This window comes from Canis lupus, chromosome 19, assembly GCF_003254725.2.
Source record: "Canis lupus dingo isolate Sandy chromosome 19, ASM325472v2, whole genome shotgun sequence".
NCBI lineage: Eukaryota > Metazoa > Chordata > Mammalia > Carnivora > Canidae > Canis > Canis lupus.
In genome coordinates, this window is record NC_064261.1 from 34,596,341 (window position 1) to 34,614,391 (window position 18,051).

The following is an 18,051-nucleotide window of genomic DNA, read 5'->3' on the forward strand; positions in this document are numbered from 1 at the left end:
CTCCCATGGAGTGTGGAGCCCAAGGTGGGGCTCTATTTAGGACCCTGAAATCATGGCCCAAGTCGAAGGCACACACTTAACCAATTGAGCCACTTAAGTGCCCTAGAGTTATTATTATAAAATATGACATGTACATTCCAGGTATTTATGTTATTCATGTGGTTTTATTTCTGCCATTGGCAAGAAGATGGCTACTGAGGGCTTGGCAATTCCCCTATTTTTAAAAAGAAAGGAAAGCATAGTGAGCATTATTGTCTTATTAAAAAAAAAAAAGGTTTTAACCTGGCTCCTCTTTAAAAATGAGAGAAATTAATAAATAATAGTGCTTTAAAAAGTAAATTTTCCTAAAAGCTCATCTTTTTTTAATAAATGAAAGACTCATTTAGAGTTCATATGACATCAGTAATTTAGTATTAACATTAATAGTCTTAGATAAAAAGAAAGAAGTTAGTAACTAAAAAGAAAATTGTTTATTCCAAATGTGGTATATTCTGACATATACCTCATTAATATTATGTTTGATATCTATTTCCTATCTTTTACCTTCAATGAAATTATTATATACAGTATATAATACTTACTAGCTTTTTTCATCTTAATGGGTCTTGGATGCACAGAATTAGATTAATCATAACTTTCTATCGTGACTTAGTGTAATTCATGATAAATTTGGCAAATAAAAATATAGGATGCCCAGGTAAATATCAGAATATCAGATAAAGAATATATAAAAATAAGGACAAACCATATAACCATGAAAATAACATGGAAAGAATGAAACAGTCATGAAAATAAGTGAACTACAGCTAAATATAAATATGTATAAATCAGTAACACAATGCTGAGTGATAAAGGGAAGTATAAGATCATGGGCTGCTTGATTCCTCTATTAAGAGTTCAAAACCAATTAAGACTACATAATATGTTACTTAGGCAAACACACACACACAGAGTTCTATATTCACCAGAAACCCCTCAAAGATGTAAAAATAATTTCCAAAGTGAATTACTTTAAAAATTGAGTTGTCATTTACTAAATTGCACTTTAATGGTCCAAAGCTAAAAGTCATTCTTTATTGTCCACTTTCTCAGAAATGTCCATTAATAGAACCCATGCTAGTTGAGGACACTAGGGGTTGTGTGCAACTATAACTGAATAAATCTCTGTGATCTTTTTCCTGATGCACACAAGCAACCGTTTTTGCTAAATAGAGTTACCATATGACTCAGAATTACACTCTAAATAGCAGAAACACATCAAGAATTATGAAAACATATGTCTACACAAAACTTGCATATAAATACAGAAACATTATTCATAATAGCACCTATTCAGGGTGCCTGGGTGGCTCAGTCAGTTCAGCATCTGACTCTTAAATTTGTTTCAGGACATGATCTCAGGGTGAGATGGAGCCTTGTGTCAGGCTCTGTGCTGGGTGTGTAGCCTGCTTAGGATTCTCTTTCTCCTTCTCCCTTTGCCCCTCCCTTACCCCTCAAAAATAAATGAGACAATTCAAATGTCAATTAACTAATGAACGGAGAAACAAAAGTAGCATATCATGCAATGGAATATTATTTAACAATAAAAAAGAATAAAGTATCGATATGTCCTAAAACATAAATAAATCCTGACATTGTACTAAATGAAAGAAGTTAGTCATAAAAGACCACATACTGTATATTTCATTTATCTGAAGTGTATGGACTACACAAATCTGAAGAGGTACAACGTAGACTACTGGCTGCAGGAAGCTGCAGAGGGAGGTCCTGGAGAAAGACTGCTAGTGTGTATAGGTTGCTTTACAGGCACCTGAAGAATATTCTAAAATTAGACTATGATGACAGTTGTACAACTCTGTGAGTATACTAAAAACAATGAACTGTACATTTCAAATGGGTGAAAACTATGGTATGTGAAGTATCTCTCAATAAAGCTGTTACAAACATAAACACAGAGGGCAGTAGTGGAGAAGAAAGAGGAGGAGGGAATTAGAAAAAAAAGAAATTGAAGAGTTATGTGATGAAGTCAGAGGATTTGTGAAATTTCCATAGTTTAATTTTTTTTCCAATTGTTAAAATTAAGCTTTAATTAATCTCTAGTTTTCCCATTAGCCAAAAGTTAGAAAAAAAATCAACTATAGGAGTCATATTTTGCTTATCATATGTCAACTCATTAAGAGATGAATAGATTTTCCTGAAACTAAGGTGAAAGAGACATTTCTTTCAATTTCTAATAAGCAATGAATATATTGGAGTATGAAAGAAAGCTCCTTATATGTACATATATATTTCTTGGATATCTTATAATTAACAATGGAAAAAATAAAATAAAAAATAAAATAAATAAAATAAAATAAAAATATGTTTTAAAGAATCAAGTAATTCTTTCCTATCTTTCAATCTTTACCGAAAATAAATACTGTTCATTTCCATAATTGGAAGATCTTTTTACTTGCTTATAATCTGATGGGCTCATACCTTTAGTGAGTGAGGAAAATTATTATTTTGGTTTATAAATTATCCTTTTTGCAGCTGATTCAAATTTAAGGAGAGTTAATTAAATCTCATTTTTCTCCTACACTGTCTCATGGACCACTATGAATCAAATATTTACATAAATGATGCTGTGTGGAAAAAGAAAATAAATCTGATTAATTCATAAAATGTGCACTAAGTGTCTACTTAGGGCTATGCCATCATTGTTCTAGTCACTGAAAACACAAAATTGATTCTATCTTAGTTGGCCTCTTCTCTTAAGATATTCATAAACTAGTGAGAAGTTTAATGAAAGATATAAAAATGTATCATCACTGCTTAATCAAAATATCATCAAAATTTATCTTTGAATATGCTTACATATTTCAGGATTTCTAAATCAATAACTACTTCATTAATTATGTCAACCATCTATTTAACTCTTTTGAAATTAAAGTTTTAATTTTAACATTTCAATCAAGGAACCTGATATGTAGAAAACCCAAAGGCCTTCACAAAAAAAAAAAACCCAAAAAACAAAAACAAACAAACAAACAAACAAAAAAACACCTGCTAGAACTGAAACACAAATTCAGTAAAGGTACAGGATAAAAAAATCAACATACAGATATCTGTTTCATTTCTATACACCAATAATGAAGCAGCAGAAAGAGAAATTAAGGAATCAATCCCATTTACAACTGTACCAAAACTAAGATAAGATACCTAGGAATAAGATACCTAGGAATAAACCTAACCAAAGAGGTTAAAGACCTGTACTCTGAAAACTACAAAACACTGATAAAAGAAATTGAAGATGAAATAAAGAAATGGAAAAACATTCCATGCTCTTGTATTGGAAGAATATTGCAAAATTGTCTATACTACTCAAAAAAATCTACACACTTAATGCAATTCCTATCAAAATACCCACAGCATTATCAACAGAGCTACAATGAACAATCCTAAAATTTATATGGAACCACAACAGATCCTAGATAGACAAAATAACATTGGGAAAGAAGAGCAAAGCTGGAGGCATCACAGTTTCAGACGTTGTTATATTACAAATCTGTAGTAATCAAACAGTATGGCCCTAGCACAAGAATAGACATACAGATCAATAGACAAGAATGGAAAACTCAGGAATGAACCCACAACTATATGTTCAATTAATCTTCAACAAAGCAGGAAAGAATATGCAGTGAGAAAAAGCCAGTCTCTTCAACAAATGGTATTGGGAAACTGGACAGCAACATGCAAAACAAAGAAACTGGAACACTTTCCTACATCATACATGAAAAGAAATTCAAAATAGATTAAAGACCTAAATGTGAGACATGAAACCATAAAAATCCTAGAGAACACAGGCAGTAACCTCTTTGACATGGGTCATAGCAACTTCTTTCTAGATAGGATTCCTGAGATAAGGGAAATTAAAGTAAACATAAACTTTGTGACTTCATCAAAATAAAAATCTTCTACATAGCAAAGGAAGCAATCACCAAAAGGCAACCGACGGAATGGGAGAAGATATTTGATAAAGGGTTAACATCTAAAATACATAAAGAAATTATACAATTCAACTTCCAAAAAAAATGAATAATCCAATTAAAAAATGAACAGAGCAAAAAAAAAAAAAAAAACAAAAAAAAAAAAACAAAAAACAAAACAAAAAAAAAAAAATGAACAGAGCACATGAATAGACATTTTTCCATAGAAGACATCAGATGGCCAATGGGCACAGGAAAAGAGGCTCAACATAACTGATCATCAGGGAAATAAATCAAAACTACAATGAGATATCACCTCACAGCTGTCAGAATGGCTAAAATCAACAAAACAAGAAACAGCAGGTGTTGGTGAGGATGTGGACAAAGGGGAATCCTTTTGCCTTGTTGATGGGAATGTAAACGCCACTCTGGAAAACAACATCGAGGTTCCTCAAAAAGTTAAAAATAGAACTACCCTATGATCCAGCAGCCACACTACTAGGTATTTACTCAAAAAATACAAAAATACTAATTCTAAGGGATACGTGCATCCAATGTTTATAGCAACATTATCTACAATAGCCAAATTACAGAAATAGTCCAAGTATTCACTGACAGATGACTGGATAAAGAGGATGTGGTGTATACTATACATACAATGGAATATTCTCATTCATAAAAAAAATGAAATCTTGCCATTTGCAATGACATGGATGGAACTAGAGTATTATACTAAGCAAAATAAGGCAGTCAGAAAAAGACAAATACCATGTGATTTCACTCATAGGTGGAATTTAAAAAACAAAGCAAATGATGGGATGCCTGAGTGGCTCAGAGGTTGAGCGTCTGCCTTCGGCACAGGGCATGATCCTGGGATTCCGGGTTCAAGTCCCACATCAGGCTCCCTGTATGGAGCCTGCTTCTCCCTCTGCCTGTGTTTCTGCCTCCCTCTCTCTGTGTCTCTCAAGAATAAATAAATAAAATCCTTTTTTAAAAAAATAAATAAAAATAAAAATAAAAAACAAAGCAAATGAGCATTTGGGGGAGGGGTGAGAAAAGGAGGCAAACCAAGAAATGGACACTTAACTTATAGAAAACAAACTGATGGTTACCAAAGGAGAGGTGTGTGGGATGACAGGTAAAATTAGGTGATGGGGATTAAGGATGGCACTTGTTGTAATGAGCACCAGTGATGTATGGAAGTGTTGAGTCACTGTACTGTACAACTGACACTAATATTATGCTGTATGCTAAGTGGAATTTAAATAAAAACTTAAAAAAGTACTGAATGATCCAGATAATTATAATTAAAACAGTACTTTTGAAAAATAGTACACTTTTAACATCCAGGAGATGATGGATTGAATTTCTACATTCTATGTAAACTTCCTAATTTCATTGCAAATCTTTTTCAACCAAGACTCAAAAATTCCTTTATTGTACTGTTATATACAAAAAAATCAAATGTAAACATACACATACACCAACTGAAAACCAAATAGAGTCTAATGTCAAGATTAGTTGGAAAACATTAAAATAGAAATGATGACTTAATGCCATGTAAAAACCTAACACACAATGTTGATTACTCTATATCTGAAAGATACAAAGCAATTAGATAGAGACCCATCCACTCTATCCTCAAACAAATCCTTGATCCACATACTTAGCATTTTTTTTTCTGTTAGTCCATTCTAGTTCAAGCCCTAAATCTTCTGTCATTGACAGAAATACCATTGCTGTAGTCCTCAAAGTGGTTTTATAATTTCTACTTTAATCATAAATAAATTTAAAAAAAAAGATTTTTTATAATTTCTACTTTAACATCCCTAGAATTTATTCCTAACAAAACAGACAGAGAACATTCTTTTAAAATGTGACTTAGATATAGCCACTTTCTTCAAAGTGTGCCTATTGTTTATAAAACAAAACCTTGGCCTATAAAACTCAACATAGTTTTTCTCATAGTTATTCTACTAGGTTCATCCTCTACATTCCCCATTACAATATTTCCTATTCTTTTTTTTTAATATTTCCTATTCTTAAAATAGATCTATGCAGTTCCCACCCAAGTTTTTTGTAATTATTCTTTTTTGAGCCTACAAAACTCTTGAACCTGACCTTGAAATGTTGCCTCCACAGTGGACCTTTCCGGGGTCCTGAAACTTCTCTAATTTTCACTCCATGCTACATTTTTCCCGAAGGACTTAGTATCAGCTGCAATTGCTCATATTGAGTATTTGAGTGTTTGTGATTGGTTTGACAAGCCTTCCTTGTTCAAAAGGTATCACCAGAACCTAGAATTTTATCTGATATATACCAGAGGTGAAAAAATCATTTGTTGATAAATGAATCAATAATATTAATAAGCTAAGATATGATGAGTCATTTTAACAATGATGCCACAACATTATAAAACAGGGAGAAAAATTTCTGTAAGTTTTAAAGGGAAGGAAGAATTTCAAATGTAGAGTAGTTACTAACTCTGTAATGGGCTGCCATTATCATTTAGTGTTTGCTGAATGCTGAATACCCTACATTATGTTCCATAAACAAACTGAACTATATATTCCCAGTGTACTATGAAAATATCTGTAATCTTTACTATAAATGGCTACAAAGTTATAATGCATACTTCTCTATTAGCAAAGCTGCATAGACCAAGGTATTCTGAAACTGGAAGGAAGGAAGGAAGGAAGGAAGGAAGGAAGGAAGGAAGGAAGGAAGGAAGGAAGGGAGGGAGGGAAGAGAAAGGAGAAGAGAAGAGAAGAGAAGAGAAGAGAAGAGAAGAGAAGAGAAGAGAAGAGAAGAGAAGAGAAGAAGAGGAGAAGAGGAGAAGAGGAGAAGAGAAGAGGAGAAGAGGAGAAGAGGAGAAGAGGAGAAGAGGAGAAGAGAAGAAAAAGAATCCCTATATCATCAGCTTGGAAACTTTCTAAGGTCTCTTAAAATGCATTTTCCTTGTTCAAATTCCACCATGAATTAATAGAAGAATCTGGATATTTCACTATTAATATTTTTTGAAATGTCTAATTGGCTCTCCATGACTGGGAGGTAGTCAAATATAAAATTCCTGTGAAAGAAAATGAAAGACAGAAATATTCATCAGATGGTCAAGGGCATATAATCAGAGCCTTGAACTGCTCAAAACAGACTGACTGGTCCTAGATATAATTCAGAGCACTGACCTCTCAGGAAGCTGAAGTTTAAAATAATTGTAATTAATTGCAATAAATCTGGCTGCCAGCTAGCTTCTCATTCTATCTGACACAAAACAAAGCAATTTACATCCACAGCCCCAGGGATTCTAAATAAGAATCTTGAAGGAAGCATACTGGAATTGTATAATTTTATTGCACATGTTTAAGAGGATATATTAGATATAGTTGAAACAAGCTCTTTTTCAAAGGGTTAAATAAAAGATGTTTAATAGAAAGTGGTGTTTTATTCCATACAACAGAGACTTTAGATGTATTATTTAGGAAATTTTGATTTCCGTCAAGGATGACATTCAAGAATCTTCGTAACAATTAATAGAGCCATTGATATGGTTTTATTAGTAACAGCACTACTGAGGACAAAAATGATTATAACATCCAAAATACTTTATCCCGGTGAGTAAATTTGTTTGTAGCATCTGTTTCCTGGATCATTCACACTGCTAATTAAGGGTGAAACAGATTATGGAATGGTCTCTCTTTGAGTCTTTCTCACCTATGCGGAACTATAAGAATAACTACGGAATTGTAGAGTAATCATGTCACACTTGCAAACATATGGAGAAAAGAGTATCTGTTTTCACACTTTAGATTTGTCCTTGAAGAGACTGCCAGGTTAAAACTATGCAAAAACTCATTTTCACATTCATCTAACTTAGAAATTTTTTTTTTTATTGGTGTTCAATTTACTAACATACAGAATAACACCCAGTGCCCGTCACCCATTCACTCCCACCCCCCGCCCTCCTCCCCTTCTACCACCCCTAGTTCGTTTCCCAGAGTTAGCAGTCTTTACGTTCTGTCTCCCTTTCTGATATTTCCCACACATTTCTTCTCCCTTCCCTTATTTTCCCTTTCACTATTATTTATATTCCCCAAATGAATGAGAACATATAATGTTTGTCCTTCTCCGACTGACTTACTTCACTCAGCATAATACCCTCCAGTTCCATCCACGTTGAAGCAAATGGTGGGTATTTGTCATTTCTAATAGCTGAGTAATATTCCATTGTATACATAAACCACATCTTCTTTATCCATTCATCTTTCGTTGGACACCGAGGCTCCTTCCACAGTTTGGCTATCGTGGCCATTGCTGCTAGAAACATTGGGGTGCAGGTGTCCCGGCGTTTCATTGCATTTGTATCTTTGGGGTAAATCCCCAACAGTGCAATTGCTGGGCCGTATTCACCATGACCAAGTAGGATTTATCCCTGGGACACAAGGCTGGTTCAACACCCGTAAAACAATCAATGTGATTCATCATATCAGCAAGAGAAAAACCAAGAACCATATGATCCTCTCATTGGATGCAGAGAAAGCATTTGACAAAATACAGCATCCATTCCTGATGAAAACTCTTCAGAGTGTAGGGATAGAGGGAACATTCCTCGACATCTTAAAAGCCATCTATGAAAAGCCCACAGCAAATATCATTCTCAATGGGGAAGCACTGGGAGCCTTTCCCCTAAGATCAGGAACAAGACAGGGATGTCCACTCTCACCACTGCTATTCAACATAGTACTGGAAGTCCTAGCCTCAGCAATCAGACAACAAAAAGACATTAAAGGCATTCAAATTGGCAAAGAAGAAGTCAAACTCTCCCTCTTCGCCGATGACATGATACTCTACATAGAAAACCCAAAAGTCTCCACCCCAAGATTGCTAGAACTCATACAGCAATTCGGTAGCGTGGCAGGATACAAAATCAATGCCCAGAAGTCAGTGGCATTTCTATACACTAACAATGAGACTGAAGAAAGAGAAATTAAGGAGTCAATCCCATTTACAATTGCACCCAAAAGCATAAGATACCTAGGAATAAACCTCACCAAAGATGTAAAGGATCTATACCCTCAAAACTATAGAACACTTCTGAAAGAAATTGAGGAAGACACAAAGAGATGGAAAAATATTCCATGCTCATGGATTGGCAGAATTAATATTGTGAAAATGTCAATGTTACCCAGGGTAACTTAGAAAATTTTTAAACAAGCTAAATATTCATGGTAGATTCAATGTTCTCTTTCCTAAATGAATATAAACAAAATATTCTAATCTTTGCTGAAAAATATGTTACCTTATTTCTATTCCCCTGAATGTGCAGAGATGGTATATGTAAAGTTCAATACTTCTTTGACGACTAAGACTTGGAAATTACCTAAATAAACTAATTAAATATAATGATCCTTTTAAGAATGAATAATATGGGTGTAAGAGGATCTAAATATTTTCAAGCTGAATAATAAAAACATGAAAAAATATGAATGTATCCAATTGTAGGGAGTAGTTATTGCTTTTGGGTGGAAGAGAGCTATGTCCAGTCTGAAAACAAATAAATTCAATTATTTATAAATAACGTAATGCCCATGTGAAGAATTACACTGGCTGGAACTCTATGTAGTCATCAGTTTTTATCCTCTAACTTAAAGAAAATCACTTGGTTTTTTTAGTCAAAGGAGTGGATAATTTCAGTAAGTGATACCAACTTGTCTGAACAACAACAAAATATCTCAATTAGAAGTATCTCCAGAAAACTATAAGAAAACTAGGGTCATACTTTTAGCCTATACTCTACACTATCTAAAGAGGAGAAATCCAAGGCTATGTGATTATATTCATGTTTGCTGGTCTTCTTTAGAGATCTGTCTATAAAAAGAAGAAACATGTCTCAAGAAAATGAAGCCAGAAGCCACAGCTTAAAGTCTTCTCTGACAAAAAGAACCATTGCTTTGATCTCACCCATTAAAAAACTACCTTTGAATCATCTTGGGTTCCCCTGGTATCCCTGCCTCAAATTGGATTTTGCAAATTTGGCACCATTGACATTTTCAGCCAGGCAACTTTTTTGTTGTTGTTGTAAGGAGCTGTCTTGTGCATTTTAGAATGTTTAATCGCATCTCTGACCTCTATTCACTAGATTCCCATGGCACACCCCACCTCATCAGCCATAACAATCAAGAATGTATCCAGAGTTGCCAAATGTCTCCTGATGGCAAAATGACCCCTGACTGAGAACCACTGGTCTACATAAAGAAACTGTATTGTGCACACAGCAACTGGGTAAATGTGCAGTTCCTGTGACTTCACTGGCCAATCAATATTGGTCACACTACTGATGTCATTACTACTGAGATACCAACACATACTGCCAAAGTCAGATCTTAAAAAAAATAACAAAGTCTCCATAATTATAGCCAACATGTAAAGCCACTTGTCCAGTCAGAACTTTCTAATAATGTTTTGTAAGTTCATTTTTTTGAGTTTTTATTTAAATTCCAGTTAGTTAACATACAGTGTAATATTAGTATCAGGTATAGAATTTATTGATTCACCACTTACATGCATTACCCAGTGCTCATCACAAGTGCCCTTCTTATCTTTATTTCAAATTTTAAGGGACGAAATAAGAGGTGAAATTTTGAGTGCCTTTATCCAATAAGTGTTTATTGGTACCACAGAATTTTTTCCATAGGGCACCTATTTCCTTAAACATGAATCAGAAAATAAGTTCCTTGATTGATTTCATGGTGGGGAAAAAAAAAAAAAAAGAGTTGGATCCATTCCCTCCACCCACACATACACAGTGGCAGAACAAAGTAAAAAAATAAATAAATATAAACGTTACAATGGCATGCAAACCTACGAATGCTATCTCTATGCCTAAGTCAATAAATTCTCCCTGGTTCTAATCAAATCTACTATCTAAGAATGGCCTATAAAAAGACAATTGGACTTCCAAAATGTGTAGCTAACATTTCTTTGGAATCATTCTGCCGCCAAATATGAATTTCTTCCCTCTGTTCTGGGCTATTTTTATAGCATGTTTTTAAAAGCTTGTAGATTTTCAGAATCAAAAAGATGTAAGAGTCTTATCCATCAGTCACCCATTTCCATATTAGTGCATTAGATACATGTTTCTAATTTCCTTCTAATTTCAAAAAGTGATTCGATAGAACTGTTTATGGCTTCTGGTGTTTTCTGCTCAGACCACTGGTGATTTTCAATTTACTGACAGCAGAAAGAGTACATACAGCTAATACTTATGAAACATTTCCTCATTATGTCACTGTGAATGAGCTTTTGTTTGAAATAGTTCTGGCTTTAAGAGATAACATTTTCAAACACTTAGAAATGATTAAGAGCAGTTTTGGGGCTATACCACTTCTTTTGCTTAACTCCTCTTCAAAAAGTTATATACCCTTCAATTTCCTCCTTCATTAGAAATCCACCTATCTTCAATCCAAAAGAAGCCTTAAGACAATTATTTCAGGAAAATGATTTACTTTTGTTTTATTTTTGACAGCCAAGTCCAATATTACTGTTAATCATAGAGTCTGTTAAGCATGATTATATAGCTAAAAGTACCCACTATTCATATTTAAAATGATTTTAAGAGGGGAAATGACAATGTGGTGTTATCTTAATTATTAAAATAAACTGTTACATTTTAGAAAAATATGACCTACTAAATAATAGGCTATTCTGTTATCACACTTCTATCAATAAATAGTTTAATTTCTTAATTGATTTGGCACTTTTATTACAAAGCTTTTATAGTGATCTTAGCCAATTAACTATGATTCTAATTAAAATATTGATAATTGCTCAATGAAAAAAAATTGCAGTATGAATAAAATCCTTATGCTCTGGTAAGAGATTTTTTCAAGCAGAGTGGCCTTGGAGAGAAAGCAAATCCAGATTTTAGCCTAGCATGAGCTTTGAAAATACAACTATATTTAAATATGCTATCTTGGAGTGGGGGGGGGGGGATGATTAAATGAGTTCCTCTGTAGAGATGTGGAATCATGGTATTTGTATTGTTTATTTTTTACTAATTTTTTTTAAGATTTTATTTATTCATGAGAGACCAGAGAAAGAAAGGCAGAGACACAGGCAGAGGGAGAAGCAGGCTTCATGCAGGGAACCCAATGCAGGGCTCCACCTGAGACTTCAGGATCACGCCCTGAGCCAAAGGCAGATGCTCAACTATGAACCACCCAGGCATCCCTATGTTTTACAGTTTAAAGTTAAGTGGTTGCAAATATATACCACACTCCAATCCCTTATCCATGCATCCCACTACCCCCAGTGAATTCTGATACCTCTAGGACTTATAAATTGTTTAATTATCTGTGTTGTGAGATAAATGTCTTTAGGGAGACTATGAATCTTAGAAGATCAGTAAATTAGAATATTTGCTAAATATGACTCTGTGGTAATTAAGAGTCATTGCCTACATAGAAGAGAGTAGAAATAGATCTCTGAAGGATTTAAAAAGATTAAACACACAGGCACAAAGATAAAATGGTATTAACAGCACATGAATAAGATGAGCTGGAGGTGGTATGAGATACCAACAAAACCACTGGGATAATGGACTAAAGCCACAAGGTTTTATTTGTTTTTGTTTATTTTTTGATGTATCATAGAGTGTAAGAAAGCAAGGAATAAATGTTGAAAAAAAAACATAATCTGTGTTTACGGGTTTTTTATAATGAAGACTCCATTAAACTGTAAAAAAGTGAATGATCAGCAAGAAATAGTCACACAGCTGAATATTCATGTACTGAGTGTTCAAATCCAACTTAAAATGCTTGGCCATTGAAGGCCTATACTACACCTCAAAAATGATACTTTATGATAAAAAAAAACATACAAAATAAGAAATGTATTTTGTTTCTTCCCCCAAACTAATTTTATTGAAAATCAATTCATATTGACTTTAATGGGCAAATCATTAGCATATCCTCTCCTCATTACCAATTCCTGCTTTCTGCTTTCTGTCCTACTGAGGGCTTTTTTTCCATTCATTTCAACATCTCTTGATGATTCCTTAGCCTTTTCTCCAATACCTCAAAGGACCATCTAATTAAGAAACAAAAGGGCAGCGCAGGTGGCTCAGAGGTTTAGCACCTGCCTTTGGCCCAGGTCATGATCCTGGAGTCTCGGAATTGAGTCTCGGGATCAAGTCCCACATCAGGCTCCCTGCATGGAGCCTGCTTCTCCCTCTGCCTGTGTCTCTGCCTCTCTCTCTCTCTCTCTCTCCCTCTCCCTCTCTCTGTCTCTCATGAATAAATACATAAAATCTTAAAAAAATAATTAAGAAACAATATATACTGTTCTATACTACTTATTAAGCTTTTTCAATAGAATTAGTATTTTCTGCCCCAAGGAAATCCAAATTTTTAGAAAGTGAGCAATATGGCTTCTGTATTCTCAACATTCTACAAGGGCCATCAAGAGTTGCATTCAGAGTAGCTATTTTTCTAATATCTATGAATTAACAAATTAGTTTAAAAACAAAATGTCCTTATTGTGTCAGTTGCTGCCCTAATTACTAAAATGCATCAGCTGTTTGGTTTAATTTAGACTAATAGATATATAACTATCAAAGCGTTTCCTGATATCAATGACCATTTTTTCTTAATATATAAAACCACTAAACAACAGAAGGTTCCATTCTATCTTTCACCTAACCAGCCATTTTATAATAAACATGAAGTCTAGAAGCCTATTCCAAATGTAGAAGTAGAAATTAAAAAAAAAAAAAAAAAAAGTAGCTGATGATTTGCTCACTGATTTAATTTGCATGGAAGATCCTCTGAGGCCACGGAGTATGTTTTCTCTGTATCATAGGAAATTATTTAATAGGCAATATATTGAACCTTCCATTATATAAAAACCATGAGTGAATAAACTGTGCACTATTTTTCAGTGGTGTTTGACAGCTAAAGTTTGAATATCTGCAAAAGTTAATTCATTAATACTTGCTCTGTAGGTAATCATAGTTAAATCCAAACTTAAGAAGCATGAATTTACAAGAAAGACAAAATTCATATTCTCTTGTAAGAACAAATAAATATATTCTGTTACTTAAACATTGTCAGGCTAACCAGTGAAATGATGATAGAAGCCTATGTTATAAAACTAAAATTCATCAAATCCAGCAGAAGGCCAGTCTTAGAAAGCCTGCCTTCTGATTGATCCAGAAAACTACAACAAAATTGGAAGTCAAAAAGAATGAAAAATGAAGAGTAAGAAAAAAATTGTAGTAACTTGTATTAATTTTTTTTTTAATCTTGACATTCATATGAGTGACCTTACATAGGAAATACTGGACAAAAAATATCCATTGTAGGGATATTTTATTTTTGGAACCATTTATTCATTGACTAAAAAGGGGGTATATGAAGATAAATGGGGAGACATGAAGCAGATGGTCACATGGGCATTTCCTATTAATAGATGTACTGATTCTAATGATGTGTCAAACCCTAACTTTTTACCTGAAATGTGTTGCAGGTGCTGGAGCTGAAGAAGAAAAAAGTTATGTGCACCGAGAGAGCATTTTAAACAATACTGAAATGCATAAAGTAATTAATCTTTCATTACTTACAAAAGTTGTGTTTTCCAATAATAACGTGGTGGCATTTGTTTCTATATTCAGTTTAATGACATGTCCATTCTCGCTTTTATACACCACATCTGTATCTGCAACAACAAAGATATTAACAATTGACAAACAGATTGACTAGGTAATATAATAAACTATAAAGGAGAAAATGTGCATAATAAGCAGGCACATTAGAACAATCATTGTTAGCCTTTAATAACTTGAGCAAATTTTTGTACTTGGCTCACATTAATCTTCAACGATCAATAAGCCTGGCTAGCACATGGTCTATTGTGCAGTGAAGACAGGGTTAGTGAAAGGGCCACTCAGGTTTCTGGTTTAACAACTGAAAATTAATTAAAATATGGAAAATCTGCTGCCCACTCTGTGATGGAAAGAAGGGGCAAAGAAGTGCCTCCCATTTCCAAGGCACTGTTACTGAATCATGATCTAGTTAAATTGACAACGAGGGCTGCCAGTTTACCATAACTCCACACAATTCTGAGCTACTCCTACCAGACCATCCTCATGCAGACTTTTTACTGTTTCCAGTCTTACCACTTCTCAATTCCTTTCCAACCTTTCTCCTTAGGAAATTTGTCCCTAATATTTTATCTGGCTTGTGTGATCACAGATCAAAATCTCTTAAATTTGTCCCTGATTTTTTACCTGGCTTATGTGATCACAGATCAAAATCTCTGAGACTGTTGGCATGCCATTGTAACCTCTCTGTCAACTTTAGGAAAATGATGTTTTTATTTTATTTTATTATTTTATTTTATCTTATTTGATTTTTGATGTCTTCATTTTAAATAATTGCATTGCTTCTGGATAGTTGTTGATTTTATATATATTTGAGTTCAATTCAGCCACATTTGTCAGCAAATTAAATCTTCTTAAGAATACCTCATGGAGGGAATCCCTGGGTGGCTCAGTGGTTTAGCGCCTGCCTTCGGCCCAGGACATGATCCTGGGGTCCTGGGATCGAGTCCCGCATTGAGCTCCCTGCGTGGAGCCTGCTTCTCTCTCTCTCTCTCTTTCTCTCTCTCTCTCTCTCATGAATAAATAAATAAATAAATAAAATCTTAAAAAAGATAAAAAGAATACCTCATGGATGCCTGGTGGCTCAGTCAGTTAAGCATCTGACTTTGGCTCAGGTCATGATCTCAGTGTCCTGGGATCCAGCCCTGAGTAGGGCTCCCTGCTCTGTGGGGAGTCTGCTTGTCTTTCTCCCTCTGCCTCTCCCCCCACTTGTGCTCATTCTTTCTCTCAAATAAATAAATAAAATCTTAAAAAAAAAGAATACCTCAGACTAAAAGTATCAACAGAAGGTAAAACTACCAGAGAGGATACTTGGGAGTTAAATATACATATATATTCATTTTCACATTCATCTAACTTAGAAAAAATTTAAACAAACTAAATATTTATGGTAGATTCAATATTCTCTTCCCTAAATGAATATAAAAGAAACATCCCAATCTTTGCTGAAAAATGTTATTTTATTTCTTTCACCCTGAAGGTACATAGATCATATGTGTAAAGTTTGATACTTCTTTGATGACTATGACTTAGAAATTACCTAAATAAGCTTATTTAATATAATGACTTTTTTAAAAAAATTAATAATATGGGTGTAAGAGGTTCTAAATATTTTCAACCTGTGGGACGCCTGGATGGCTCAGTGCTTGAGCACTTGCCTTGAGCTCAGGGAGTAATCCCAGGGTCTGGGATCAAGTCCCCCATTGGACTCCCTGTATGGAGCCTGCTACTCCCTCTGCATGTCTCTGCCTCTCTCTCTCTCTCTCTCTCTCTCTGTGTCTCTCATGAATAAATAAGTAAATAATCTTTAAAAAAATAAATATTTTCAACCTGAATAATAAAAAAATGAAAGAAATATGAATGTACCCCATGATAAGGAGGAGTTATTGCTTTTGGGTAGAAGAGAGATATGCCCAGTATGAAGACAAATAAATTTAATTATTTGTAAACATGATATAAATAATGTAATGCCCATATAAAGAATTATACTGGCTGGAACATTAAGTAGTCATCAGTTTTTATCTTCTAACTTAAAGAAAATCTTTTGCTTCTTGGTCAAAGTAGTTGATCAATATATAATATATATTATATGCATATATATGTATTATATTACACATACATGTATAAATTAAACATATATACATTCACATTATACATCATACATATTATATATTACACATAGAAATATATATATATTACATATCACACATGTATGTGTGTGTGTTTGTGTGTTAAAGGGAAGATAACCAAATAAAAGAAGACTTGAGTGCTTTTTCTTGTTTTATGATAATCTTCTTTCTAGTTTTACTCAATTCTAACCTTTTGCATGATATTGCATCTCCCCAATCCTCTGTCCATTTTTGGAAGAAAGGCGATATTGAAGCAGTCTGAGTCCACTATCCACAATAAATGAAGTTAAACAAGATACAATTTTATCAGAATAAGCTTTTCTGATTTGTTCTCTAGTTATTTCAATATTACAAAAAGCTATATCTAGAAATGACTCTCCTATTAAAGTTATAGATGGCACAGGAAGCCAGTAGTTCTTGAGCTCAATAAGGACAATGACATGTTGGGTTGGGAAAAACAAACAGTGCTTTAAAAAGGGAGGAAAATAGACAAAAAAGATTTTCAAGTTACTATCTGAAGTGGACTGTATGGGGAGAAAGGCAGTTGTATGTGATATTTAAAATAAGGCCTTCTATCACCTTCTGAACTGAATCAGCTATAAATAAACTATGTTCTCCTATCATTAACTTTACCTGTTGTCTATTCTAGTGATGTAAAACAAATCTGAGCTCTACACAAAGAATAAATATTTATTTTGATTTATATTTCTTTCCTTTTCTCCCTTTCTTCCCTATCCTGTACTTCTGATCACAGCTCAATAGCAACACTGGTCACCTGTGTTACTCATTTGGTTTTGCCAGCTAATTCTGGTCTTCTGTCTTTGAGCTCTCAATTACTGTTGCTTGAAAAAATGAGTATGATCTCAATCAAGACTCAATCAAGACTCAGTCAATCAAGACTTCTGTTATTTTTCTTCATATTCTCAGTTCTGGATCACTTCTAGATACTAAAGGAAACTGCCATCATTGATTAGCAAGAAGAGCCAAAGAGCATGTCTTAACAAGTCATCCTTGTGATATTTTCACTATAAATTAAGAGAAAAAGGACTTTACACCTTCTACTGCACAGTGAAGGAAAATAAAGCCAAAAGCCATCAATGAACGGTTCTTCTCCTAAGGGGCAAGCATATCGTAGAACGTCAAACAGGGGGCAGCCCTGGTGGCTCAGCGGTTTAGCGCCGCCTTCAGCCCAGGGCGTGATCCTGGAGACCTAGGATCAGTTCCCACGTCAGCCTCCCTGCATGGGGCCTGTTTCTCCCTCTGCCTGTGTCTCTGCCTCTCTCTGTCTCTCATGAATAAA

At 34.2% G+C, this 18,051-nt stretch overlaps 1 protein-coding gene across 4 annotated transcripts in view; it reads right to left on the reverse strand.

Moving 5' to 3' along the window:
- The window catches only part of DPP10 (dipeptidyl peptidase like 10), a 1,271,598-nt gene that overhangs the window by 285,219 nt on the left and 968,328 nt on the right, over positions 1-18,051 (reverse strand). For all 4 annotated transcript variants that reach the window (XM_025429711.3, XM_025429705.3, XM_025429721.3 and 1 more), the window contains one exon: positions 14,584-14,678. In XM_025429711.3, coding sequence (XP_025285496.1) covers positions 14,584-14,678 — 95 coding nt within the window. The remainder of the gene's footprint in view (positions 1-14,583; positions 14,679-18,051) is intronic.